The 27,726-nt window shown below is 39.2% G+C and overlaps 1 protein-coding gene across 2 annotated transcripts; it reads left to right on the plus strand.

The window, feature by feature from the left end:
- The first annotated feature begins 4,261 nt into the window (after positions 1-4,261).
- rab11fip5a (RAB11 family interacting protein 5a (class I)) lies at positions 4,262-27,726 on the plus strand. Of its 2 annotated transcripts, XM_088354388.1 has the most exons (6): positions 4,262-4,848; positions 18,026-18,543; positions 19,721-20,153; positions 20,442-24,152; positions 26,355-26,466; positions 26,575-27,726. In XM_088354388.1, exons 1-6 carry the CDS (start codon positions 4,514-4,516, stop codon positions 26,830-26,832), a joined length of 5,367 nt encoding a protein of 1,788 aa, XP_088210514.1. In that variant the 5' UTR covers positions 4,262-4,513; the 3' UTR covers positions 26,833-27,726. The 2 variants fall into 2 exon arrangements, with proteins under 2 accessions (XP_088210514.1, XP_088210515.1); XM_088354389.1 differs by lacking the exon at positions 20,442-24,152.

Here is a 27,726-nt window from a genome sequence, read left to right on the forward strand (position 1 = left end):
TTCACTCCCCTCTTGCTGATGGGGAGTTGCTCTCACACTACATGTGCAACAGAGGGTGCTGTAACCCCTGTGCCCAACCTTGCTAATTCAAAACATTTAAAAATCCTAAAAAAGGACTAGATACTGACATATTTTTTTTCTGTGGAATGCAATTAGAGCACATAACACATATTTAAAAGCAGAATCTAAGAACTGAGGCCAACGTGCCAACAACCGCCAGCAAACCAAGTTGCCCTTCACCACAAAAACCCATCAAAGTAAAAATTGCTGCAATTATCCCTGCAAGGTTTCCGTGTGATTTCATTTCAGACTGGGAAAGGTCAGATGTTTTTTTTTTTTTAATAATTCTCATTAACTGCCCCCTCCAACCCTGTAACTGTGTTTTCTCATCTCATACTGAAAGTCATTGCATTTAATTTACTTCCAAATCTCATTTTACTTAAATTACCAACCTGACATTGTTTCTTTTTAATTATGTGGCTGCCGCTGACCCATAAATGAAGGTTTCCAGACCAGACATCAGATGCTTTCCCAGATCGTTGCTGGAAAAAGTCAGCACGCACATTTGAACACAAAATGCTAAACATAAAGCTAAATTCTTAATTTTCACTATAAATCGCAGTTTTCTTTCATAGTCTGGCCGGGAGTGCAACATAATACTCCGGTGCGATTTATGAATGTTTATTCCTCTTAGTTATGCATTTTTTTGGCTGTTACAATTTATAATCTGGAGCGATTTATAGTTTGGAAAAATACGGTATATCAAATGCATGTGTTTTGGGGACATTTTATCATGTTTTGAGATAAATAAACGTACCACATTTTATTTTGATCAGAGAAGCTGATTTATGGAAAACAAATCTACTTGTGTAGCTGTGATAGTCTGCCTACAAGTGGCCAATGGTCCTACAAAAGGAACAGAACAATGTCTTCAGAAATGATGTAAAAAGTGGCAAGAAAACATTCATGTCTTGTTATGTCATTAGTACTATTTTTGAGTAAAAGATCACAGAGGGTTGATGCCCTCTAAAAGAAATATCCCCAAAACATTCAGAAAATTTTAATAATGAGAATGAGGAGTTTGTTGGGTTTACTCTGTCGACACCTAAATGGGACATCTCAAGTGGTTGTGTCAAAATATCCACCGAGTATAGCGTCCCCGCGGTTTCCTCTCGACACACTTGAGCGAACGTGGGTGACAGGCGTGCAAATTGATGGAACGAACTGGGTTGGAAATAAAAACAATGTGAGGCTGGCTGTGAGGGCAAGCGAATTGCTTTCTACTGGGACAAGTAGTAAAAATGACTGTCTTTTGTCTTATAGAATACAACAGGGGCATGGACCACTTAGCCTTTTTCTAAATGTGCAATCTGGGATTTCTTGGTGTATTTTTAATTTTCTATAACTAAGAAATACAACTTTGGAGCAAAGAAATCTGCACATTCCATTTTTAACCTACACATTAAACACATGTTGTCAGATATGACGACATTCGAACCTCAATCCAGTCTGTGTCACGATTACCCATTGCCTTTACCTGTGCCCGCTCGTTCGGCGCCCGCTGCTGCTCATTGCCTGATTGGTTCCCTTCCTATTTGAACTCAACGCTTCCATTAACTCCTTGTCAGTCCGTCAGCAAACCGCCGCACATGCGAGGCAAGCACTATTTGACTCTGGCTAATGTCTGTCCCGTCCTTACCTGTATCCTGCTCGTCTGCCCCTGGCTTCCCGATCGTCTCCGGCTCCCTGACTTTTTCCTTCCTTCGACCACGCTCCGATCTCCCGCCCCGGCTACTCAACCCGTGTTTGCCCGCCGACCGCGCTCTGATCTCCCATCCCGGCTACTCGACTCGTTTCTGCCCATCAACCACGCTCCGATCGCCCGTCCCGGCTACTCAACTCGTTCCCGCCTTCCGAACATGCTCTGATCCTCCTGTCCAGCGGTCGCCAGATTGCTGGCGCTTGCTTTCCCATGCCTGACTTCTCAGCTTCCGCAATAAAGTTTGTTGTGAAATGTTACACGTTTGGGTCTACCCTCTGTTCTGCATCTGGCAGGCTGATTCTTTTTTAACCGAGGCTTGCAGGGAATAACTTTTATGAAAAGATAAAATATAGATCTGCAAATTGAATTGAGATGTCGTAATTGTCATTGATATCTTACTCTGTTACTCTGTGGCTCACATTGTCCGAAAGCACAAAGGGCACTATTTAGACTGAATGAGAATATAATTAGCAATGCTAGCTACCAAGCAATACAGTCTTCCTCCTGTCACACATGTAAACAAATCGTCCAGTCTGACTGACTTTATTCCACACGATCTGTACCACTTTATTGTAAATAGAGTATCCCCATGCACCAGTGCTGATCTAAAAGCTTATGAAAATCTGGATGCTTACCAGTTCTTTGTAGCTTGTACGCGTTACTATGCTTCGTTTAGCCGCCAAATGCATTCATTCTGACCGTTTGTCTCTCATGTTATCCTTTGGTAATTTGGCATTTCATTTCAGCATAATAAGCTTTATGGTAGAGCACATTACAGTTTCCAATACATGTAATATTTGGAAAATTACTGTTTTCAATCCCATGTTAATCACAATAAAAGCATCTCATTTACGTAGTAAGAAATGGCAACAGTAAGCCACTAACCTAGCTAGTTAACACTAGCTCACTTATTATATTGAGTGTCTTTGACGTGACTCGTACCTACTTAACAATAATTAGCTCGGAAATACATATCTTGTAAAAAATGTTTGCTGCAAATTCTGGAATACTTGAGGGCTGCCAGCCTGCCAGTGTTGTCCCTCCGTTTCATGATAAGCATTGCTGTCTTCCGTCTTCATCCAAAGGGACAAAATTCCAAATCGGGCTCAGAAGCTTGCATAGGTATAAACCGCCATGGTAAAAAGTGGTGGTCATACTCTTCTGTCGTGGTTATTTTTATTCGTTTCAACTTAACTGCCTATTCTTCTGCCGTGCGCTCAAGTGCTTCTTGCCATCCATCATGGCTCTTATTTTGCCAGAGAAGGCAACATGACGTCACAGGCAAAGGGTCAATAGTCTGACATCTTTGTTGCAAGTTCAACTAAATTGTGACCATTTCTGTTACAGAGTGAAACAAACTGTAGAACAGACGGAGTCAGCGGAATCCTGCACTGCTATGTATAAGTAACACTAAATTTACTGCAAAAGGGAAAAGAACTAAGAAAGATGCAGAAAAAAATGTATGCGTTGTATTCATTTCTGTTTTTAATTCTACGTCGTCCATCTTGCTGTGAGTAAATAGGGGCCCAGTTGTGGATGAATAATGAAATGAAAGAAATGAGCATTTATATAGCGCTTTTCAAGTCAACGAAGACTTCCCAAAGCGCTTTACAATGTGCTTCACATTTACCAATAGCGGCCTTGCAGCCATGTAAGGCGCTAAGCTGCTTATTGGGGGCATTAGGGGTTCAGTGTCTTACCCAAGGACACTTCGACATGTAACACGGAGGAGCTGGGATTCGAACTGCGATCTCATGATCCCAAGACAAGCGCTTAACCTCCTGAACTACTAGAGGAATTGCAATCATTAATAAGGTGAGCAATTGGCTGAAGATGACAAGTATGTAATTATTTCATGTATTGTGGTCAATTTTTTGAACGACACCCATTCGTTTTTCAAATCTATTTTACAAATAGTTATAAAACAGTCAAAACACACAAACAACGCATTTTCGGCGTTCATAGCCCCCAAATTTTCAATCATTTGTAATTGTTTTTTTTCTAAATGTTTGCCAACACGTAATAGCAATTGCTAATGTATTGCTAATTAGCGTTAGCCACGGGTTATACATAGGAAACACTTAGTAATTTACAAATAATGTAATCGTTTGGAGGTACTGTTCTTCTTATTGCATAGTATGGTAAAACATTTTAAAATATATAAATCACATAGTAGTTACCTGCTGAGTAGAAACTCTTTCATGCTAAACTTAGCTTCACGGCTAGGCTAATAAGATGTTCTCGGCCACGCCCTTATTCTCTCTTTCTACCATTGTGATTGGCTAGGAGGATTTTGCCATTCGGTGACAATTTGAAAAATAATATTGAAATGCTTTATTAATATATAATTTAAAATTAGCTATATGAGGATTATACATTATTTTCAATAATTTTACATACTGTCCTCCCTGTCCATTACTTTTGTTGTTTAGCAACCAAATTAAGTATCTGCGGTGTGCACGTGCTGTCGCAGGACCCGGAAGTGGAGCATCGGCTGGAGGAGGCTGACGATAATGAGGGCGGATGGAGAAGGCGTGACGTAGCTGCCCGCAGAGAGGCCCACTCTTTGGCCGGCCCGGCGGCAGAGAAAGCAGCAGAAGCCGCGGAAGTAAAGGAAAATCCCCCTTAACACGCGAGCTGCATCCTGCACGGCAGATGTGAAGGGAAAGGAGAAGTCGGTGGAGGTGGGGGACACTCTAGCCACCTCCACCAGGCTTAGCGCACCGTGGGACGAGGAAAGGGAGGAGAGGCATGGAGCAGCAATGGGTCCCCACGCACCTCCTGGTGACCGTGCTTCGAGGCAGGGGGCTGCGGGGCAAGGGCAAGCATGGCACCAGCGACGTGTACGTCGTCATCCAGCTGGCTAAGGAAAAGTACTCGACGTGCGTAGTGGAGAAGACCACCGAGCCTGAGTGGCGCGAGGAGTGCTGTTTCGAGCTGCAGCCCGGCGTCCTGGACGTGGACCCCGGGCCGGAGCTGATCCTCACCGCTATGCACCGGGCAGTGATCGGACTCGACGTGTTCCTGGGCCAGGTTGTCATCCAGCTGCAAAAGCTCTTCCACGAGAGCCGCGGTGTGAAGAATCAGTACGTATGCTTATTTTTGCCCCACGGACGTTCACGCGTTTGCTGTCATCCACGTATGGGGGATGTAAACACTGATGCTGCATCGACACACCCTCATGTTGCACTTATGCTGTTAGGCATAGAGACGTAAAACTGGACTAATACCAGGTTTGAAGAGTGGTAAAATTAATTGAGAGCCAAAATTAGTTTTCACAAAATCTGTCAATTTAATGAACAATGTACAAGAAAATAGACAAAATTATTATAAATCATAGTCACAGAACACTTTCATTTGGTTTAAAGCGTTCGATTAAAGATCCTAAATTTTGTTACAGTTCGCTTACTCATTACATAACCCTACTATTAGTTGCAAAATGTATTTCTATGCACACTAAAATGATTTTAAAATCAATTTAAATCTTTTTTCATGTCATTATCTAAAGTCACACCATAATACGCTTCCTATTTAAATAACTATTCAAATAAAAGACAAGCAGATTCATCAAATAAGTAAAACAAAAACAATGTAGATGTTCCCCAATTCAGGGATATCAAATGCATGGGTATGTGCTATGAGCACACATTGATTCTCAAAGTTCAGCAATCCATAGTCAAAGCAAAGTAATAATCCAATTCGTACCGCAACCTTGATGTAAAGCTCTATGATGAATCAGATCCCTGTACGATTCCTGGCTTGGTAGCTCGCCACTCCGATCACAGAGGTCTCCAATAATTCTATGATTTGAAGAATTTTCCTAGGAGGGAAAAAGACTGGCCTTTAGGAAAGGCCAACAAAAGAAATATATTCAGCCTGATTTTTGAAACTTTAACATGTCAGGAAACCCAAAAGATGTGACTACTCGTAGCCCGAGCTAGTTACAATAATTAGTAAATTTACATAGAAATTGGGCAAGTCAAGTAATAATATAAAATATAATCAACAGAGACATCAAATATTAAAATGAGATCTCAAATATAACTTTAATGTTATAATCAATTACCATGAGCAATGCTTTCTTAGTGCATCAAAGCAATAATTTAATACTACAAAGAGAAACTGACACAAACTCGACAAAATTAATCTAGTTTGGGTTTTCGTGACTTGAGAATCACAGCGTCACCGGATGAAGTCAAAACGAAGAAAAGGAGGGATCTGGTTTTCCAATTCCAAGGAATGTCTTGCTAACGATTGCTATGATAATGGCAATATTGTCTGTCGTCTATTTTGGCGTGCCTGTTGGTGTATTAACACCTTCGTAACATCATAAACACTCAAACTCTCACACAATTCTGCATTTACTAAAATATTTTTGAAAACACTCAGGTTTGTTTGTGTTGATGTTGTAGAAGCTAAAGATGTTTTTCCCCAACAGGATTATGCAGTGTTCCCTGTCCCAATTCCAGGGATTATCTAACGGTTTGGTGGTCTCCCTTGACTAGAAGCTTAATATTTCAGCTCTTTAGAACAGGCATGTCAAACTCGGGGGCTGGATCCAGACTTTATGTTCTCAGGTGGGCTGGGTCCGTAAGAAATGTCAATGCCAAATATTTAGCTTTGTTTTTCAGTATTATGCATTATCATTCAGCCAGAATTTGTAGCCTAACCTACACGTTATAATCATGAATGGTACAGGATATTTTCTAGGCACAACATATTGAATCACAAACTATTAAAAAAATGATTCTCATGTTTTGCATTCAGTGTTTTAACAATTTGTTAATTTTAACAGTCGAGTAAATTCAGCTTTACATCCAAACCAACTCACCATAAACATCACAAACATAGAAAACTTGAGTTAGAGCCACGAATAAAAATAGGTTTGCCTTAACTGTCATACTGCTTTGAAATGAATAGAAAAATGAATGAAAATAAGAGTTTTATTAGTAAACAGGCAAATACATCAGGTCAAACTACTAGGCTGAGCCTATTGAAGCTGAGAAAATGCTGCACAATATTGTCTTTAACATGAAAACAGATTGGGCGTCAGCTTTTTTACGCCTTTATTGCCTCCTAGCGACAGGAAGGAGCTTTTGGTTTTTGTTTATTAAAGAAATGATAACTTTTGATAGAAATAAGCTTGCTTTTTATGACGTACTTAGAAATTTACAGCAGGCCGGATTACATCATGCAATTCGCCAAATCTGGCCCGCGATCCGTAAATTTGATATGCCTGCTTTAGAACATTTAAGTAAAAAAAGCTTTGGACTTTTGCATACGTTCCTCCTGTGTCCAGTTGTTTTTATCTGGTATAGTAATGACACTCAGCTGTAAATCTTGACATCCGGGCTGGTAAACTTGAGTGGAAAATATTGTGTTGTGATTAAAAGGAAAATTGTGTATCATTTTGCGCTTTTTAGTGGTTAAACTGCATTTAAAAAAACAACAATATTGATTTACAATATAATCGCAGGTCAAGGAATTTGCATTTTACATGACATGAACCTCACCCAGTGGGAGCTGACATATTTGTCCGCCATCTTTCTTCCCCAAAAAACAATAACCTCGTTAAAGTCTTCGCACTAAAATGAGAATAAAAATTGTGCTTCTTGGTCACTTTGACCCTTTGTAACTTCTGTTCTTCCTTATGATTTTTAGAACTGGTTTTCGATTGCAGTGCAAAATACACCCACACCTGGTGGTTAAATAACACACACTGTCCCTTTAAAGTAGTATATATAAAATATCAGGATTGTTTAGAGGGAAGGCAAGTGATTGTACTAAGGGTATGTGGTATTTGTGTTGATGACTTCTCAAGATTTGGGTATCAGTCTGAAAATGTATTTTAAAAGATAATCTGGAAATTGCACTGAAGTAAATACATTGACATAAATTACAATAGCCTAATTCAAAATTTGATTTTATCTGATCTATGAAACTGGTGGGTGGAGTTTTCTTTTTTAAACTTTAGTATAGTTCTCGGGCGGCGCGGTGGTTAGCGCATGTGCGGCACAGTTCATGTCTTGGGAACCTCCTGCGTGGGTTCAAATCCAGCTCCAGACTTTCTGTGCGGAGTTTGTATGTTCTCCCCGTGCTTGCGCGGGTTTCCTCCGGGCACTCCGGTTTCCTCCCACATTCCAAAAACATGCATTTCAGGTGAATTGGCCGGTCTAAATTGTCCCTAGGTGTGATGAGCGAGTGAGTTGTCTGTCCCCGTGTGCCCTGCTATTGCCTGGCAACCAGTTCAGGGTGTCCCCTGCCCACTGCCCGATGATTGCTGGGATGGGCTCCAGCACCCCCGCGACCCTATTGAGGATAAGCGGTGTAGCCAATGAGATAATGAGATGAGTATAGTTCTCTGACCTGGTAAGGGCCACGCCATAGAGTCACTGCAAAAGTTACTTTTTTACTTCAATTGGTATTGGAATGAACTGTGAATTTTCCATTTGACAAATTTTGATTTAGAAATCCACTGGGTGAAATGTCAGAGCATCGCATAGGGGCATTTTGCAGCCCACAACGTGTTTAGGTTATTTAGGTATGAAAAACATGGTAATTTTTATTTTGCCCTGTATTGCAAATCAATCCACTACATTCTGTATCTATTGGCAAAAACAACCAAGGTAGGGGGTCACTTTGTAATTTTGTTAACGCTCTGATTTATTGTTGCTTGAGTGATGGAGCTTCGCAATGTAAGGACTCTGCCTGAATTTTTTGTCATTCCACAGTCTTTTTGAGCATCCATGGTCGTATTCCTTTCCTCTTTATCGTTTTATCAGCCACCGTGGGACATTGAATTGCTTATTACTTCCTGTTTTTTGAGAGACTGGGACGCAGATAAGCCGTCACGCTCTGTAACTTCTGGAACATTTAAAAGGAAAAAAGGGGGCCAACCCATAAAGGGCCCTCTAGCATGACAGGCTAACTTTTGTGCCTGGGCAAAATGGTGCAGTAAACTGCACATTTTCAATCTGCTGCACTTTCTTTTTTTAGGTCACTTATTCGCTAGAAGAGACATTTCTGCCTTGTGTGCACTTGTAATGTTGATGGCCACAGTGTAGCTGTTCGCTTCTCGCTGCTATTTTGCTCAAATGTTAGGCTACAATGCGCTAACCTAAGCGAAATGTCTTTTTCAGTACATAGACCCATTAAGAGTGAAGTAAAACATTTTACTTATTCCTACCCCTTTCATTTTTTTTCTTGTAAAGAGTGAAATAAACAAATCTGAAGAAACCTAAGCTAAAAGTTAAAACTTGGTCGCATGATCGTTTTTGTTTTTCAAACAATTGTGCGCGTTTTTAAGAATGTCAACAGCTATGAGTAGGGCTGTTTGAAAAAGATATTTTCATCTAATCGCGAATATTTTTCTCATTCATTCGGTTACAGTCCATTTTTCTTTCAACCCCTATTTGTGACCACCCTTGACTGAAATGTCGAGGAAATTACGTCAACGCTTAGCGACACATATGACGCAGACAAATTCGGCACTATGTTATGTGGTCATCAGTTTCAAAACCACGCACCATTTCAGTATTTTGGACACGTTTTGGGTTTATACCGAGCAACAGGATTAAGCCCCAAAATGCCAGAGAAGTGGTCTGAAAACTTTGTTTCATGAAGGTGCCAGTACAAGGAGCTAACACGACTAATCTCAATCAGCATTTGGCAACCCCGCATCCGGTATAATTCGCCGAGCGACTCAGCAGAGGAAGAATGGCAAACAATCCAGGGGCATATCAATTGGATATACGTGAAGTTTACTTACAAGTCACTACACGGTGTAAAAGTATAAAATGGTGCACGCTAACAGATCAAATGACGCAATACATTTCTACTGAAATGCTGCCGTTGAAAACGGTTAACAAACCAGCGTTCAGAGACATGCTGGACAAGTTTGATAAGCTGTATGACCCGCCAAGCAAAATAATTTTAAGTTCATATTCAAGTTGATTTCATGTTAACAGAGTTTAGGCTGTGCAATTAATTTGTTTACAGTTGTAGGAGAAACTGTATGTTTAGTTTGTTACTTACCTACTGTTTACCAGTCTTTGTTTTCAAAGCCTAAGAACTTCAAGAAAAGAGACATTTGTCTGCTGCTGTTAGCTTCATTCACTTTAAATGTCTTGGAATCTTAAAACTTGAAGCCAAGTAAGGCGACATCTATCTGCTTTGCTTCTGTATTTACTTTAAGTGTGTGTGTTGAAACTAGAGTATTTTGTTCTCATTTGTCCACCTCATTTTTGCACTTTGTTCAATTTTGCACTTTATTACTAAAAAGTTTGATCAAAGACCTTACGACCTATTACCTCACCTGTGCAATACATTGTTCCTCAAAAGGTTTTAACCTAATAGGCTGAAATTCTGTAACGTTGCATTTGTTTTAATGAAATGAACATATTGTTAAGTTAATAATGATTTCTTGACCTGATCTCTTGACCATTTCATTGGTTTTCTTTATTAAGGTTTATAGTATACAATATGTAATATTAAGCTGATATTATTATAGTAGCTTATAAAGCAGAGGGGAACCTTTTTTTTTTTTTTTAATCTATTGAAGGCGGGGGGACTATATATTTGTCAATCGTGATAATTCGTGAGACAATCGTCTCCAGCAATTTTGATCATGACAGCCCCAGCCATGGGTTGTCCCTGATACTGCGCCATCAGTAGATGAATGAGCAGTTTAATGCAAAGCGCTTTGATCATCTTGATGAAAAGGTGCTTTATAAGTATCATTTATCGTAGATATTATCTGCAAAATCATTAATGTTCGTTACAATCATCGAAAAATTGCTAATAGCTAAACCGTCGTGGCCCTTTTGATTACAGAATTTATTTGAACTTTTTTCAACTTTTAGTTGAGTTTTTCATTATTTTTGATAGCAATAGTTGTTAATAAAAACTTTAATATCTACGTTAATTAGTTATGATCGACTGACAACACCATTCAAGATAAAAAATGGCTTGATTGTGCTATATGTAGTCTTCTAATGCTAAAAAAACACGTATGTCCCAATGAGCTAGTAAATTCATCTTTCTATAATGTTATTCATGCTAACTCAAACTTCAATGAATCCCATTTTAATTGGGCGGTGAGAAGGAAATCTGCTAGCTTTTGTGCCAAAGCTGTTACTCCTTTGACCAAATAATTTATAGTATTTGTAAATCTATTGCTTGATGAATCCTCTTTGTGCTTACTAGCACAAATTGCTGCTAAATTTAATTGGAAAAATTCCAAACTACTTCAGTATTTCAAGTTGTGCTGCTAAAACAAATCAGCAAAATAAAATAATTGGTAAGAACCCACTTTCACTCACATTTCTTTTCCATTTAAGATAAAATGTTCATGATGTTAGTGTTTCGTTCAACATCTTTTGCTTGAATGGCAGTGTTGAGTAGCTGCGGACAGCAGCTTTTCTTGTTAAAATAAATAAATAAATGGTGTTTTGAAATTTTCTTGGAAGGAGGAAGAAGTAGGCCACTGTATGAAAAGCTCTGAGTTGGCTGCTGTGTTAGGAATGCGAATTCCACCTTGGCTGATGGGAGTTACCGCGCTTCTATTGTTGGACGGGAAACTTGAATCCACGCCTTGCACTGTACTGTTCTCGGCTGACGGCCTCCTCAAAAATATAAAAAAATCTCTTCTTTTAATGCCTCTGTTGAGGCTACTGATTTACTATTTTGCAGTTTATACCCCTGGGTGCTTTAAAACAGCAGAGCGGTGGTTCTCACACTTTTTAGACCAAGCATAAAACTAAAATCCCCCCCAAAATCAGTAAAAGGGTTATCGTATTTATTTGTGTACAAAGCCCTGACTTTTTTTAACCTTATAAAAACCCTCCAAGTTTTGGTGCGTGTATACTGCACTCTTCACTTTTACCTTATTTTAATTCATTGATTTTATTATGTTTTATCTGTAGTTTTAATGCATTTTAAAAACCACATTTTAAATTTTCAATGGCTTTTATTGTGTGTTTTTAACCTGTCTGCCATTTCTGTAAAGCACTTTGATATGCCTTGTGTATGAATTGTGCTATACAAATAAACTTGCCGTGCCTTGCCTTACATTGGTATATTACCGTATTAGTGCAGTGATTGATCAGCCGATAAATATAGCTCACCAAACTCCCAAAACAATGGATGCAACAGACTCGACCCGGCTTGCAGTGGTGAGAGGGCCAAACCTAATAACTAGATCACCAGCGATATAGATTAAATATAAAATAAATAAAAAAACATTACATTTGATCTCATTATCATGCTGGAAGACAGATATAAAATAAAGGACATTTTATTTAAAAAATTGCGCAAAACTTGCACGAGCCACTTTAACTGGCATAATTAACATTGCACATAAATATAAATGTGGAAAGAATTAGTTTGGGGGGGGGGCAAATATGTTAAAATTGCTAAAAAAATAATTTTAAAATATAAAAAGTGTAATTTCAAAATAAAAGAATGCTATTCAATCAAATGTACTGAATTGAAACCCCCAAAGAAGTAATACCGTACACTTAAAACGTTAAAAAGATTGATTCCATCACGAAAGAATCAGGCAGCCTTTCTGCATTACAAGTAGCACATGTACTATAAACTGAAAATCTAATTTCTGGAGTATAAGCATATTTATTATGATTGTTATTAATTGCTATCCACCTAGCTAAAACGGGTTGACAAGAAAAAAAACACCAAAAGCCTTTATTTTGTTTAAAAGTAAAAAGTATGTATAAAGTTTATCACAAATTAAATGAGATAAACAAAACAATGACTATTGTTGGCATAAATTTGGTACACCCCGGATGACCTAAATTGAGATGTCTATTTTTGGACTATAAACTTACCAGACCCGAAATCTGCCATCTAAATGAGGTTCAATGCTGGCTCGGTAGGGTTTTATATGAAAATATTTAGGGATAAAAGTTGGTGAGGGTAATGTTAATTTGCTATTTAGGGATTAAGGTTGACATGATTGAGGCTGGTTGGGATTCAAAATGTATAATAGTAGAAGGTGTTGGTTGCAGTGCAGCTCTCAACATTCCAATTTTTGTGTTAGACTCCACCTCATGGCAAATGAATTTTTTTTCTGGCAGTCTATTGTGTGCATGTGTCAAATCTATGGACGTATTTGTGCCAGTTGAGTGCTTGATGCTGTTATGGAGGTCAACAATAGGACGTCGTAATTAACCTGCCTGGTATGTTTTACTACTTTTTTTTGGCTTTTTTCTTCAAAGTTATTCTTTTACAGTTCCGCAACTCTATAGTTTTTCAAAATGCCTAAATTGTGTATCTAACCTCATCTTAAGTTATCAATAGAAATAAGACATGCTAACATGGTTGATATGTTTTGTGTCGATAGTTCAACAGTATCATTTTATCTTTGATCAAGTTTAATGCCACAAGCAAACCAACAAGTCACATAAGGTGTGTACTTTAAGTACAAAATGAAGCCCTGTGTGCTAACCTGTTGGTCAACTACCGTGCCTTGTTTGTTTTTTAATATACTGCAAAACATTATCTTCTCTCAGTGATTAAACAGCAGCTATAAGCGAATCTTATGTCTGCCTACTTATCCGTGTAATTTGAAGCATAAATACTCACCTTTCGCGTATCACTTAGTGAAAACAAAATTAGCGCACTAATTCTAAGGTATTCATATTGTGTCTGTATATCAGATGTTAGTTTGGTAGCTTTTTTTGTTAGAAATTGCTAACAGCCAACCCAGTCCTACCTAATACTATGAATCTTCCGTAGTCTACTACACCAGCCGTTGCCAATTATTTATGTTTTTATGAAAACTACAGGAAAAAAAAATATATCTAATATATATATATATATCAAGCAATCCTCATTTTTATATCAACAGCGTTGATTGTTTCCTGGTTATTTATGGTGCATTAGTGCTGGGCAGGAACGGCAGGTTTTTCACCTTCAGCGCTTAAATGCGCTGCCAATTATTATTCTCAGTTTTTGAAATCTTGGAGATTAATGAGTGCCAATACCAGTTATCTGCTGATAACCGAACTTTTAAGGTAATGGCACTAGGTTTCAGCTGATACCAGAATCAGGAGTCCTCTACTGGCTTTTTAACAATCATTAACGATAGGATTAAATAATTGCAATATTTTTGAAAATGTATGCTGCCGTTTACAAGTAATCGTTTAATATATATATATATATATATATATATATATATATATAATACAACTGGTGTTCAGGGTGTCCCCTGCCCACTGCCCGAAGATAGCTGGGATGGGCTTCAGCACCCGCGCAACCCTTCTGAGGATAAGCGGTGCAGATAATGGATGAATGGTTTTATATACAGTAATCCCTCGGTTATCGCGGTTAAATTATTTTATTTTATTATTATTTTTTAGACCTGCGAAGCTCTGAACCACCGAAGATGTAATCACGAATTAGCGACGCCCCTTCAAAAATGTTTAAAAAATAATAATAATATATATATATATATATTTTTTTTTTTTTTAATTTTTATTTTATTATTATTATCTTTTAGACCTGCAAAGCTCTGAACCCGCGAACGTGGAACCACGAAGTAGCGACGCCCCTTCAAAAATGCTTAAAAAAAAAAAAAATAATATATATATATATATATTTTTTTAATATATTTTATTTTATTATTTTTTTTTAGACCCGCGAAGCTCTGAACCCGCGAACATGGAACCGCGAAGTAGCGAGGTCCCACTGTATATATATATATATATATATATATATATATATATATATATATATATATATACTGTTTTATTTTCACTTATTTTTTAAAGATTTGTTTTCCATGTTAAACTTGATGGAATCCTCCAGCTCCCCGACAGTGGCAGCCTTTTTATAGTGATGTAAATGACATAGACTTGAGGACGTGTTGTGACATGAGGTGTGGTTAGTGTTTTTTTGTGGTTTAGTTGCGATGTGGTGCAAATAATTCAAAAAAACAAAAAAAAACAGCCGAGAAGACAAAACAAAAAAGCGACAGCTCTCAGTTTTGTTTCTTGCATTTAGTCTTCTTAAAACAGGAGTTTTATTAAGCCTTGTTTTTATTTACAGTGATTTGACATCCCACTGATCCTTGACTGTACTATTTCAAGTTGTATCATGCCAGACTAATTCGTGCATGCAATTATTGTGCCATTGTGCATGTTCTCGGATCGGTTTCTATTGTGCATGGTGGCAGTTGTCACGAGATACTAGAAAACATTGTGCATCTGTGAACCTTGATTTTCAGTTGGTCATTGTAAGGAATGAGGAACGATCATTCATTTTACACAAATTGAATGTTGGGCACATATATGTTTTTTTCTCAGGCGGATACAAAAACATGTTATTTAACTAATTAACCCAAATTGAGAGTGAGATGACAAAAAAAGCCAGCAAGCGAGTTTGCTCTCTTGTATAGCGCCGTTCTAGTTGGCCAAATACCCCATCAATCAAATAACAAAATATAAATCCTTGAAAAAAACGCAGTATCATGCGATTACACAATCACACTATATTGATTGGATTTCGGTTAATCATGCAGCCCTTGCTGGAGTACTGTATTTCTTCGTGAGGAACGCGCATTCGATTCTAGCTTATCATCAGACTCTTTGTTCACGGTCCTAGAGACAAATGTTAGAGAATGGAGGAAACAGAAAGTTTTCCTGAAAGATACAAATAAAGCACAAGGAAAACAACCCTTTGGTGTATCTGAAGATGAATCAGACTTTAAGGACATGTCAAGTAAAGTCACGTCATGTTTATTTGTATAGCCCTTAATCACAATGAGTCTCAAAGGGCTGCACAGACCACAGGTTATTGCAAACCACAGACTTATGACACCATCCCCGGATCTAAAACCTACATGAGGGCAAATAATACACAGATATTGTCAACATAAAATATAGATTATTCATATGCTATAGAATAGAAGTGTGTTTTAATCCTAGATTTAAACATTTCCACTGAGGTTGCAGACATGTAATAAACACATTGTAAATTTTATGTTTTTATTGTGTTTATAACTGTCAATAAGTTATTTGAATCATAGCTGCATGTGCTCAACGATGTTTGTCTCTTTCAATGCTTAGCTTGAGCTGAAAGAACTGTCAAACAAAACTTTACACCGATTTTTGCTTGAAAAAAAAATAGCGGTGCGTGTTATACATAAATACATACTGTTATTTCTCCAAATCCTTCTCACCTTTTTAGGTCCTTGACCCTTTTCATGCCTGTAATTTTCTTTACTGTGTATTATAAGACTATATCAGGAAAGTTCACAAAATATGTGTATATATTCTAGATAACATTTTTTGTGTGTGTCTCAAAGGATATCTCGTGTCATACATTGTGAATGTTTACATAACTTCTTTGTTATTTCTTTCAGGGATTTTAGTGAGGTATTCGGTGGTCCTGCCAAAACACATATTCGCTTTCACCCAGTGTCGAGCTGTTTTTGTCCCGGATTATTCCCATTTAAACTATCAATACTCTCATTCACGTCAGCCACTGACCCACTTTAAAGTTTTGCTTCAAAAATGAACACGGCAGAAGAGAAAATGAGTATTATTTAGAATGACAGTGCACAAGTTTTTCAAGTAATGAGCTGTTGTGCAGTTTATTTCCACTTTGTGTTATGAGCCTTATCCTTTCTTTAAAATGATCATGGCTTGAGGGAGGTGTAGTGACGAGAAAATGGAGCAGGGGTGGGCAAACTCTTTGAGTCAGGGCAGCAATATGTTGGAATTTTTCCTGTAGGCAACAAAAATAAATGATTGATTTTTGATGCTGATACAGAATCCGATACCTCGGCAATACATGTGGAAAGATGATCATGTAGGCCTATTCATTTTTCCTCATATGCATTTATAAAACCACTATACATCCAGACATCTACAGGCTCATATTATATATCATTGTGAATTTGAACAGAAAATTGTATTAAACGAATATTGAAACACTCAGAAACAAACAAAAGTAATATATGTCCCCTACTAAGCACTTTATTCGTCCATATTGAAAAACTCAATGACATCAGGTTAGCTGAGTGTTTTTTTGCATGAAATTTGATAAATATCCCGATTAATAATATATATACATGATAAAACTAAAATGGCATGTACAGTAAAATGTAGCCAGGTATTTGTACATTGACCTCGAACGCAGTGCACACGAGAAACTAACTTTTACTTTTAATCAGTAGTGTATTTTTTACCTTTTTATTTTTCACAGGTTGGCAAACTCTTTGTATCGCGGTTTGCGGGGCGAAAACAAATATTGATTTTATTTTTTTGTATTTACCAATACAGTCTCGAATCTGATACCTCTCACTACATGAGCGGAAAAAGATAAAGAAGTATGTGTAAGATAATGTATCATATATGTTTTTATAGAATTTAAAAAAAAAATGTTTGCCTTGTTTGCAAATTCCATTGAATCAAAATACAAAACTCCAAAAAAATGAAGATAAGTATTTTTCGCAAACATGCAGACATTTACAAGAACATGTTATATTTCTTTTTTTCTATGAAAAAAACAATTTAATCTAATTGGCTCAGAATTAAAGCAAAGTTGTACATTTTTAAAGCATCACATTTAATGATCGTCTTTTTCCTCGCTTTATCCAATCTTACCGGGGGTTGTCTCCCATAAACAGTCATATGACTAGGTACAGTACCCAACCGATGTGTCGAAAAACCTGTCATAAGAAGTCATTAGGTGACCAAACCCCCTAATACCGAGCACCAAGCAGAGAGGCAATGGGTACCAATGTTGTAAGTCTTAGGTATGACTCAGGAGAGTCTTGAACCAACGATCCTCAGGTCTTTGGGCGGGCGTCCTACCCCTAGGCAACATTTGATAATATGCATTAAATAACTCAAAATGCAATAGCGGATGCGTTTTTTCATTACATTTGATAAATATCTTGATGAATACAATCAATAGGCGATAAAGATAGCAAGTACAGAATAATGTAGCCAGTTATTTGAATGTTGGGGACACCGGGGACAAGAGTGGCACTAAATCTACTCATTTTCATTTTTAGTGCTTATATTTTTACAATTTTCAGCCCAAATCACACCTCTTCCTCCTCACAAATAGAATATGAAAAATCGATATCATTGGTCGGGTTCGGGCTGCGTCGAGCTTTACCTGCTGGGTCGTTTCGGACTGGATTTTTTGAAGTCGGATCTTACCTCTACTAGAACTTTTTAAACAAATTATAGAGTATCTACAAAACCCTAAATTTGCTAATGTTTTGGTGTCCAGGTGGTACCGACTCAACTCGAAAACTGGCAAGAAGGAGAAGGAACGTGGCGACATTCAAGTCAGCGTCCAGTTCACCCGCAACAACCTGACGGCTAGCATGTACGACCTGGTCATGAAGGACAAAGGAGCCTCCACATTCAGCAAACTGAAGGAACGCATGAAGGGGAAAAGGAGATCCAGCGAAGATGACTCCACTCTTGCACCCGGTGCCAACCTGCCCGGTGGCACGGGCCCGTTGTGCCTCGTGCGCCAACGTTTACCCAGCGACGGAGGTGGCGAGGAGGACTACGAAGACGACGAGGGCGGCGAGGTGAGGCGCAGTAAAATGAGAACCTTTTTCCTGCGAGGAAAGCTGAGGAAATCGTCGGACACGCGCTCCAGCACCTCGCTCGGATCCGAGAGCAGCGAGTCTTCGTCGCGAGGGGGCAGCCTCAGCCCCACGGCCGGCATCAGCGTGGTGGTATCGGACCTTTCCAACTCGCCCAGCAACAGCAGCATCCTGACTGCTGACAGTCCAGGTCATAAACACAAATCAAATTACGCTACCGTATTTACCTGACTATAGGGCGCACCTGAAAACCTTACAACCTGTGTGCCTCACATACCGCAGAACACAGCGGATAAGATTAGAAATGCATACAGTAACTGGAATTGCTATGCGCCATTAGAGCATCACCCGTGTTGAGATGCTGACTTAAATCAAATCCATACCACTGGTGGTCTACAGGTAATGTGTCTGCGCTCTCACTTCAGCTATTTGGGTTTGATTCCCGTTGCATACAACGATTTGCGATTTTGGTCAGCGGCACATATCATTTCAATAACATGTGCCGTACACACTGTTGCTCTAACTGTAATTTCAATTTCACGCTTCTTATTATCTGGTGCACCTTGTATATATATGACAAAAAAACTCCTTTTGGGGATGCGTCTTATATTCCAGTGCGCCTCATAGTGCAGAAAATATGGTACTTTAAACACCAATTTATTAGTCGGATTCAATCAGAATTATTTTGCTACCTATTTTCTCATAATTCAAATATCAATACTCTTGAATCTTATTTAAAAAGGCTTTAACCCTTCAAGACCCAGATATAATATTTTTTGTTAATTCTCATTAAAGGCATGCTTTTCCAAACATAAACTTTGCATTTTCACATTTTATATTCTTCAATTCTTTGCAAATGCAAATGAAGCACTACAAAAATAAATACTGGGAAATAAATACATAATAAGTTACACCAATCTCATTAATTCCATATAAATACTTAATTTAGAATATTGTGACTTTAGTTTTGTTCTGACATCAGCAAAATAATTTATTTTGATTCAACACCAATAGGAAACATGGATGAAAACGTTTTCAATATTTATTGTTGAGCAGAAAGTGCAAAAGAAATTGTAAGCAATTAATCAATTACATACATAGATGACAATTTAGTTAAATTACCTTGATCGGTTGTTGAGTAATCATGTAGTTAATGGCACCTCTATACTTTTCCAAATTTGACCTGTTTTGGGACATGGAGCAAATTCATGGCATTAAATTAAATTGTCTTTTGAGAAAATTCAAAGATTCCATTTATTTCTTTTTGGCTATGATTCTGTGAAAGTCAAGTGATTGAATATTTGAATATTTCTCTGACATTATGTAGTTAACAACATGCCCGCTTTTGTCTCTTTCTATTTTTATAGAGCACACTGCAGACACGTCACCAAAGTTATCTCCAATCCGCTGTGACTTTAATAATGAGATCAATGAAATCACTATAGATGTGCCACATTTCCCCGTGGGTGTCAATGGAACAGACAAGCTGCCACCCCAGGATCAGGCCCTGGCGACCCCGGAAGCTTCTTTGGGCCTGGCCCACCTGCAGAAGACGTTGCCTCTCTCCGTATCATTGCAGAACCTTCACCCACGAGCTTCTGCCGACCTCTTGCATGGTACTGTGGGTGATGGACGCCGATGGTCTTTTGACAAAGCCGGCGAAGAGGAAAGTGCTGCCATTGCAGCAGCCATGGAGAAAAACTTCCCTGTGTTAGGAGGAGAAGACAAATGCAATGAGCCTGAAGAAGAGAGCAAATCGAGAGGGTGGTTTGGATCTGAGGTGACGCACAGCAAACCCAGGTGAGTTTTTGACTGTCTTAATGGGTCTTCCGCCTAATTCAAGTTTTGCTTCCTCAGCTATCATGTTTCAATTACAAAAATCTTTAATAATGCAAAAGAACCAATAGATTGTGCCTCACACATCCACTGGAGCTGCAAAAGTACCAATATATTGTGCCTTACACATACTTTCGACCTGTTTGCAATAATCTTTTTCGCATTTACAATGTCATTTAGGAGAAAACCTTTGCTTTAGTTCGCTGTACAACAGATAAACTAATCCAGAGGACTATGCGCTTTCTTCCACAGGACAGTGGAGTCTCCTAAACTAGACCCCACCATTGAGCCAACCCATGACCCATTTCACCACTCGAACCCCTTTTGTCCCTCTCCACCAATTTCACCCAGCAACCCTTTTCTATTGCACGACCCATTCGACGATGTCTTACCACCCCCTTTACCATTTCTATCTAGTTCTCGGCCACCTATAGAGCAACTCTTTCCAAAGGCAGGTAATTTAGTCCCCCAGACTTTGGATGGTCAAACTGCTACTGATAACACCACTGACTTGGGTAAAACTTCATCGACTAGCAGGGGAATCCCTTTAAGCAACAAGTCTTCAAACCCATTTATGACTTCAGAACAACATGAACCTGATACTGAATGGGACGATTCATTTGAGGAGTTTGCTGCTTGCAGGTTGCAACAGCCAAAATGCAAAACATCTGACAGTTTAACAAGTGTGCATGAAGCGGGAATTTACAGTGATGACAGGGACAATTGCCCGAATACCAAAAGTTTCATGCTGAGCAACCATGTGACATACTGTAGCCAGCTGCCCCCTCTGGCCCCTATCCCAGAGGACGCAAGCTTTGAGTCCTGTAACGAATTTTTTCGACCCTCCGCTATTTCTTTAGAATCACTTCCTCCCCCTGAATGCCATGAAGCATACAGTACCATTAAAAAGACTTCATGCGTACCAGATACCATTGTTTCATCTGGTATTGGAAGTTCAGTTGAAGAGGTTTCCCTCTTATGTTTCTCTTCATATTCTGGTTCATACAAGTTCTCAGGGTCTTCTGCCGATAAAACAGAACCACAGACTTTCGAGAGTATTGTTCCAGACTTGGACATCTTGTCTAACACCATCAGTCCAAATAGTAGTGTTTGTACAGTTGATATTTTGACTAATGCAGCAGAGCAATCCAATATAGAGAACGAAGATTCTGAATTATGGCCTTCGGAGGAGTCTTTCGTCTTCCCACCACCTCCAGACATGTCGACCGTAATTGTGACCAGTTTACAAGCTGAAGACATACAGACAACGGAAAATCACGACCAACTGCCCAACTTCAACATTACCCAGCTGTCGGTCAATAAGAATGAAGTTGTGACTCTGCAAACCGTGATTGAGAATGATGATTCAGAATGGTGGGATTCAGATGGATCATCAGTCTTCACACCACCACTGAGCATGTCTACCGCAACTATTTTAGGATTAGAAGCTGCTGACATCAAGACACCAGAAAACATGGATTTACAAGAAAGGTCAATTTCTCTGCAGTTTGATGACCAGAATGAAATGGCACCTCATGATGGTTTCAGTGGAAAAACACCAGGAAACCTGGATTTACAAGAAAGGTCAATTTCTCTGCAGTTTGATGACCAGAATAAAATGGCACCTCATGATAATTTCAGTGGAAAAACACCAGAAAACCTGGATTTACAAGAAAGCTCAATTTCTCTGCATTTTGATGACGAAAATGAAATAGCACCTCATGACAATTTCAGTGGAAAAATACCAGAAAACCTGGATTTACCAGAAAGCTCAGTTTCACTGCATTTTGATGACGAAAATGAAATGGCACCTCATGATAATTTTAGTGGAAAAACACCAGAAAACCTGGATTTACAAGAAAGGTCAATTGGTCTGCAGTTTGATGACCAGAATGAAGTGGTACCTCTTGATGATTTCAGTGGACAACCATCTCTGTACAGCCACACCTCCTCACCTTGTAATGGCCGTTCCTCAATGTTTGAGGGACCAGAGGTGCTAAAAGGTTACTGTCAGTCTCCCGTAACTTTTCCGAATGTTGACCAGAATACAAACAGCTTTCTCGAAAGTCCCTATGTGACCGCAAACTCACAGTTTTATGAAAATTGCTGCTCTCTGCCACCCTCAGAATCTTCTGGGTTATCCATACCTAGTGACAATTTCCAATCTGTTAACTCGACCATGACTGGGGATCTAGGGCAGATCAAAGAAGCCACAGTTGGTTCATTAAGTCCAGAAGCCCTAAATAAAAACTCTGACCTATTGTCTTTAAGGCTGGAAAACAGACCGGATGGTAAAATAAGATCCATATCAAATGACGACAGTAGTTCCCAAGTTAAACCAGCAATGGGTTTGTTTCTGAACGATGTTCAAGGGGGGGTATCCACAGCTGTTGATGTAGAATATGTGATACAACCTGCACCACAACTCCCCCAAAGGTCCCAGAGCACCAAAAGCTTTCTCCAAAACCCTCATGGTAACTCACAATACCAACAAATCCAGTACTCCACATCAGAGATTCAGAACCAGGAAAAATCTATCTTCTTTGAAGAACCAGAAGAAACGTCAGGGTTGGCCACTGTTTCAGTTACCCAAAATGCCAAAGAACCGAACCAAAATGACTGGATTTCGCTTGCGATGACAGATAAATCTAATACTTTGGAGTTCGCTTCCACTGCAGGCTTTAAGAGTTCTCAAGACGTCTCTGTGACTCATGCAGACTCTTATGAGAAGGATACTAGTGGTAATCAGTCCCCAGATCTGCATATGTTCTTAAAAAAACCTTTAGCACAACTAGCCCAAATATCTCAAAGCACCAATAATTTTCTCCAAAGCCTTGGCAGCAACGTGCAAAGCCACAAAAACCTTTCCAATGTATCTAATGATTTTTATATGGAGCTAGGAGAGATTCCGCCACCCACCAATATTTCTGTGACCCCTCAGGTTTTAACTCATGGACTAAATGACCAGGCTGACTCTCATTTGGTGATAGTGAACACACCAGCTACCAGTGGGTCAGGTTTCACAGATTTTTGTGAGTTTGGTTCCTTAGCAAAGATTGATGGGAGTTGTGAGGTCCTACCTGTGGGTTCTGCCGAGCCATTTCCAAACGCTGTTGAGGCTAGTCAGTTCCCTGTTCTCAAAGACTCTAAAAAACAAGATGACTGGTTGTCTCTGGTGACTGAGAATAGACTAGATGCTAATGAGGTAGACTTCACTGATATTTGTGGGTCAAGTTGCATAGGAGAGAAAGATGGGATTACTCAAGATTGCCCTGCAACTTCTACAGAGTCTGATTTAAACCCCAATGGAGGCAATACGTCCACAGAGTTTGATGACATGATTGTGACAACACGTCCACCTCAACTTCCCGAAATATTCCAAAGAACAAGCCTTTTATCTCAAAATGTTTATGGTCCATCCAACACCACTGCCTCTTCCTTCTTTGAGGTGGTAGGAGAGGTTCCAGAAGTTGCCTCTGCTCCAGTAAGCCGTAGAAGTTCCGTCAGTGGACCAAGTGTTAATACACACATTACTGACTGGTTGACTCTTACGATGAAGAACAGACTACATACAAGTTCTACTGGAGATGACCATGGAATTTCCCAAGTTCTCAATGCAACAGATTCTAAGTCCAATGAGGTCCTTGATGACTTGATGATAAAGAAAACACAACCACGACATCCTATGTTGAACCGCACACAGTCTGAGAGTATATTCCCGTTGGACTTCGAAAAGACTCTTCCACTGTCCTTCTGGAAAGAGTCTTGCGCCTTACGGGAAGTATCTACGCAACCTGCTTCCCCCTCCCTTTCAATAGCCTCTGCCCCACCGTTAACTCGACAAAGTAGTTGCTCCCCCTATTTTCTCTCCTCCCCTTCCAATGGCTCGCAGACGCCTGCCACACTGAACCCTCTGGTGGAACAGAAATGCTGGCAGCAGCAAAACACCCATCAGGAGCCCAGGTGAGGTTACTTGTTCGTCTCTAGACCCGCCCATTTTCCCCTCCTTCCGGTTTGCCAGAATATTCTGGCCCTTTCAGCTACCTTAACCTACTTCTTCCTTCGTGCCATCGACTCTGAACGGGATCCTCCTGATGGTGGTGGTGTGACCTTCTTGTTTTGTTTTTTTTAATTTTTTAATATCTCAGTTTACTGCTAACACACACTCTAATCCTGATGGGACTTCCTCCTTGAGTTTCTTATGTGTGTGTGTATATGTGTCCTGCCTCCATGGTAATGGGAGGGGAAACAGTGCCTCGGGCCAATTAGCAGTTATTATTTTGCCCTCCGATTCCTAACACAAGCCTTCTCCCCACCTGCACCTCTTCCTGTTGTGTCTTACACACACATACACTTGTACTCACACAGTGAAACACCATCCCCCCTCCTCACAGGACCTGTTCTCACACTTTTCCTGTCCCCCCTCCTCTTGCCCAATAAAAAAGGTGTTGTTGTGTCACCGATATCATTTCCTTTTCAACCTGGGGCAATAACACTCTTAACACATGTCTACTTGTTTTGCATTAGGGCATGCAATTAAAACGACTTTGGTCTCATTTAACTTTTAATTTTCACCGCTTTTAAGAGGCACCTGCCCTAACCTTCTTTGTTGTCTTCTTGCAGCCGTCCTTAGAATGTAGAATTTCAGAATGTAGAAATGCCTGCTAACATAATGAAATTGGTGTCTGGAACAATATATATTAAGAAAAAAATAGAAACAATAAGACCAATATGAAATTAAGGTCATTACACAGGAAAGAGTCATTGAGGTTCATTCAAACAGCTCAGTCGATTTTACGTGCATATGTTCCCAAACTTGCAAAACTTGATTCAGCCTAAATTTAGAGGATCTGAGTCTTCAAGTTTCATTTTCTGTACTTGGCAACTGCTAAAAATAATATTTCAATGAACTATTCAACGACCCATTCAACATCAGAAAAAAATATTTCAAACTACACACCCTTTTCTTTGCCCAGCTATCGATTTCCCCAAAACAACAAAAAAAGGCCAATCCAGCAATCAGGGTTCGTATAGCCCAAACATAAGCAGAAAAAAATAGTTGAAATTGAATAGGGACAGCAAGATTGTTCAATTTTATAAAATTTTACGAAAATCCTTTCCATGTGATTTAATAATAGGTTTTATTTTGAAGTGCCTCACAGGACACCGTCCACAGAATAGAAAACAGTGATATAAATAAAAAGAAAACGAACACAAATGAATACAAAAAATGAAACAATTTTCAGTAAAAGGGTGACGATGTAAGTTTATACAGATAGGCAAGTCTGAAAAGGTGTGTTTAGAGTCTGGATTGGAAGATGGAAAGAAATGGCAGAATTCACAACAAATTCTTAGTATTTATTAAATTTCTATAAAAGTCTGAGTTTTAAACGGTTCTATACATTTTACAATGAAACATTATCTCCTAAATCCTCATTCAAATGTTATTTCAAAGCCGGTAATCAAATATGTTAATATTATTTACTATCTGACTAATCCAAGATTTATTTTGGGGGAAAAATGCAAATTTGCCTACATTTACTACATAATACTTGTTAATAAATTTTCCAAAAATATGTTGCGAAAATCATGCACATAAACAATAATTGGCCTTGCAATCATATTTCAGTATTTTGCGTCAGTTATTTAGAGCAGTTTTCTCCGGCCACTCTGATTTCCTTCCACATTTCCAAAACATACATTTCAGGTTAATTGTGTGTGGATGAGCGAGTTAGTTGTCTGTCTCTGTGTGCCCTGCGATTGGTTGGCAACCAGTTCAGGGTGTCCCCTGCCCACTGTCCGAAGATAGCTGGGATGCTCTCCAGCACCCCCGCTACCCTACTGAGAATAAGCGGTGCAGATAATGGATGAATGGATAAAAATGTAAATCAGATCATTTTTGAGAGGGTCAAACACTCAGGATTTGGACACTATAAAGGTAAACAAGGGTTCTAAAACAAAGAAATGTTTAAAATAGGCTCTTAATAATTTAATGTTTGATTTGTTGCTAACAAATAAAGTAATTGTTGGACCGCTACAAAACCAAGGTGTTACTCAATAAAAGGATGGATGTTTAGAGCAGTGAACCCCTGCAGACCCTCAGGCAAATTCTTTATTAAACTTACCCAGCCTGCTGTAACACAGCTTATTTGCGGTCCCTTGCAGCCCCCACCCGGTTCGCCCTCTAAGCAGTGGCCCACTCGCAGAAGGTCGCTCGGTCCTGGATAAGATCAAGTCCAGCATCCACCCTGGCAGGAGCAGCCAAACCAGCGAGAAGGTCAATCTTTTGTTTTTAGCAAATATGATTTTTAATCACGCAATGCGACGACATTTCATTTTTCAGGGTTGCAGAAAAAGTCGAATAAATAATGCATCCTGTGTCCAGATCCTGACCGAGGGCGCCGGCTCATACTACCACCTAACTCACAGCGAGCTTATCAGTCTCCTTATGCAGCGCGAGGCCGAGCTAGAGCAGCAGAAGGCCGAGTTTCAGCAGCAGCACACACTGTTGGCAAAGCGGGAGTTGGAGCTGCGCAAGTTGAAGCCACAGATTCGGGACTTGGAGGACTATATTGACACGCTTTTGGTGCGCATCATGGAGCAGAAGCCCACCCTCCTGCAGGTGCGATCCAGGCTCAAATGACGACACGCTCCCTCCCGGAGAGGCTTCAACAACCACAACAGCTTTTTAGTCTTTTCACTGTTAGGCTGTCCCTTTTTGATGCAAGCATCTTCTAGGGGTTTTCCAGCTTTTTGGGTCAAGTGATCCCCCACTTTTATTCTATATTAAAAACAAAACCAACATCACAGGAATAAGGGGTTTGCATTTGAACCGGAAAATCTGTTTTGATTAAACTGATCAACTTATTTTTCATGTAAATTACTCAAATAGTTTGTCAGTGGGAGCCCTCACATTATATATATATTGATAAACTTGGCAAAACAATCCATCTCGCTGGACAATATCCAATCGAATCTTCCCCAGGTTTGAGAACCACTGCCTTTGTGATGCAGAACTGTTACGAATGTGCTAGCTCCTACTCAGGTTGTTTTCAGCTCAGCCAGGTTTGCTTTGTTGTTTTAAGACGATGGGCTTGTGAGCACCCAAGTTGACACAGATCTCTTTTGCTTCACTCTGCTTGTTTTCAACAAGTTCAGAATTTTCAAAAGTTCTTGTGACTTGGATCATATATTCATTTTTTCTACATAGGTGTGTGGAAAACGGATTAACTGAAGGCAATAAAAGTTCCCTGTTTATGTGTGAGAAAAACAAATTGGAGTCACTTAAATGGAATAAATATCGGAAAAGTATGTGAAGTAATTTTTAATTCCTTGTGAACATAGCACTTTTTCTAATTAATTGAAAAAAGATAAAGATTCCGATTCATTTTTTTCTTCTATATGGTACCAACATTCCCTGGTAGTTTGTTAGCAGATGTGCTAGCTAATGTGGATCAGTGATTGTTGCTGGTCATTTGACTCATTTCTTATACCACTTGTTTCCCCATAGGAGAATAAAAGCTAATTAGTACGATCA

Source organism: Urocampus carinirostris, chromosome 15, assembly GCF_059441175.1.
Source record: "Urocampus carinirostris isolate Australia breed hairy pipefish chromosome 15, RoL_Ucar_1.0, whole genome shotgun sequence".
NCBI lineage: Eukaryota > Metazoa > Chordata > Actinopteri > Syngnathiformes > Syngnathidae > Urocampus > Urocampus carinirostris.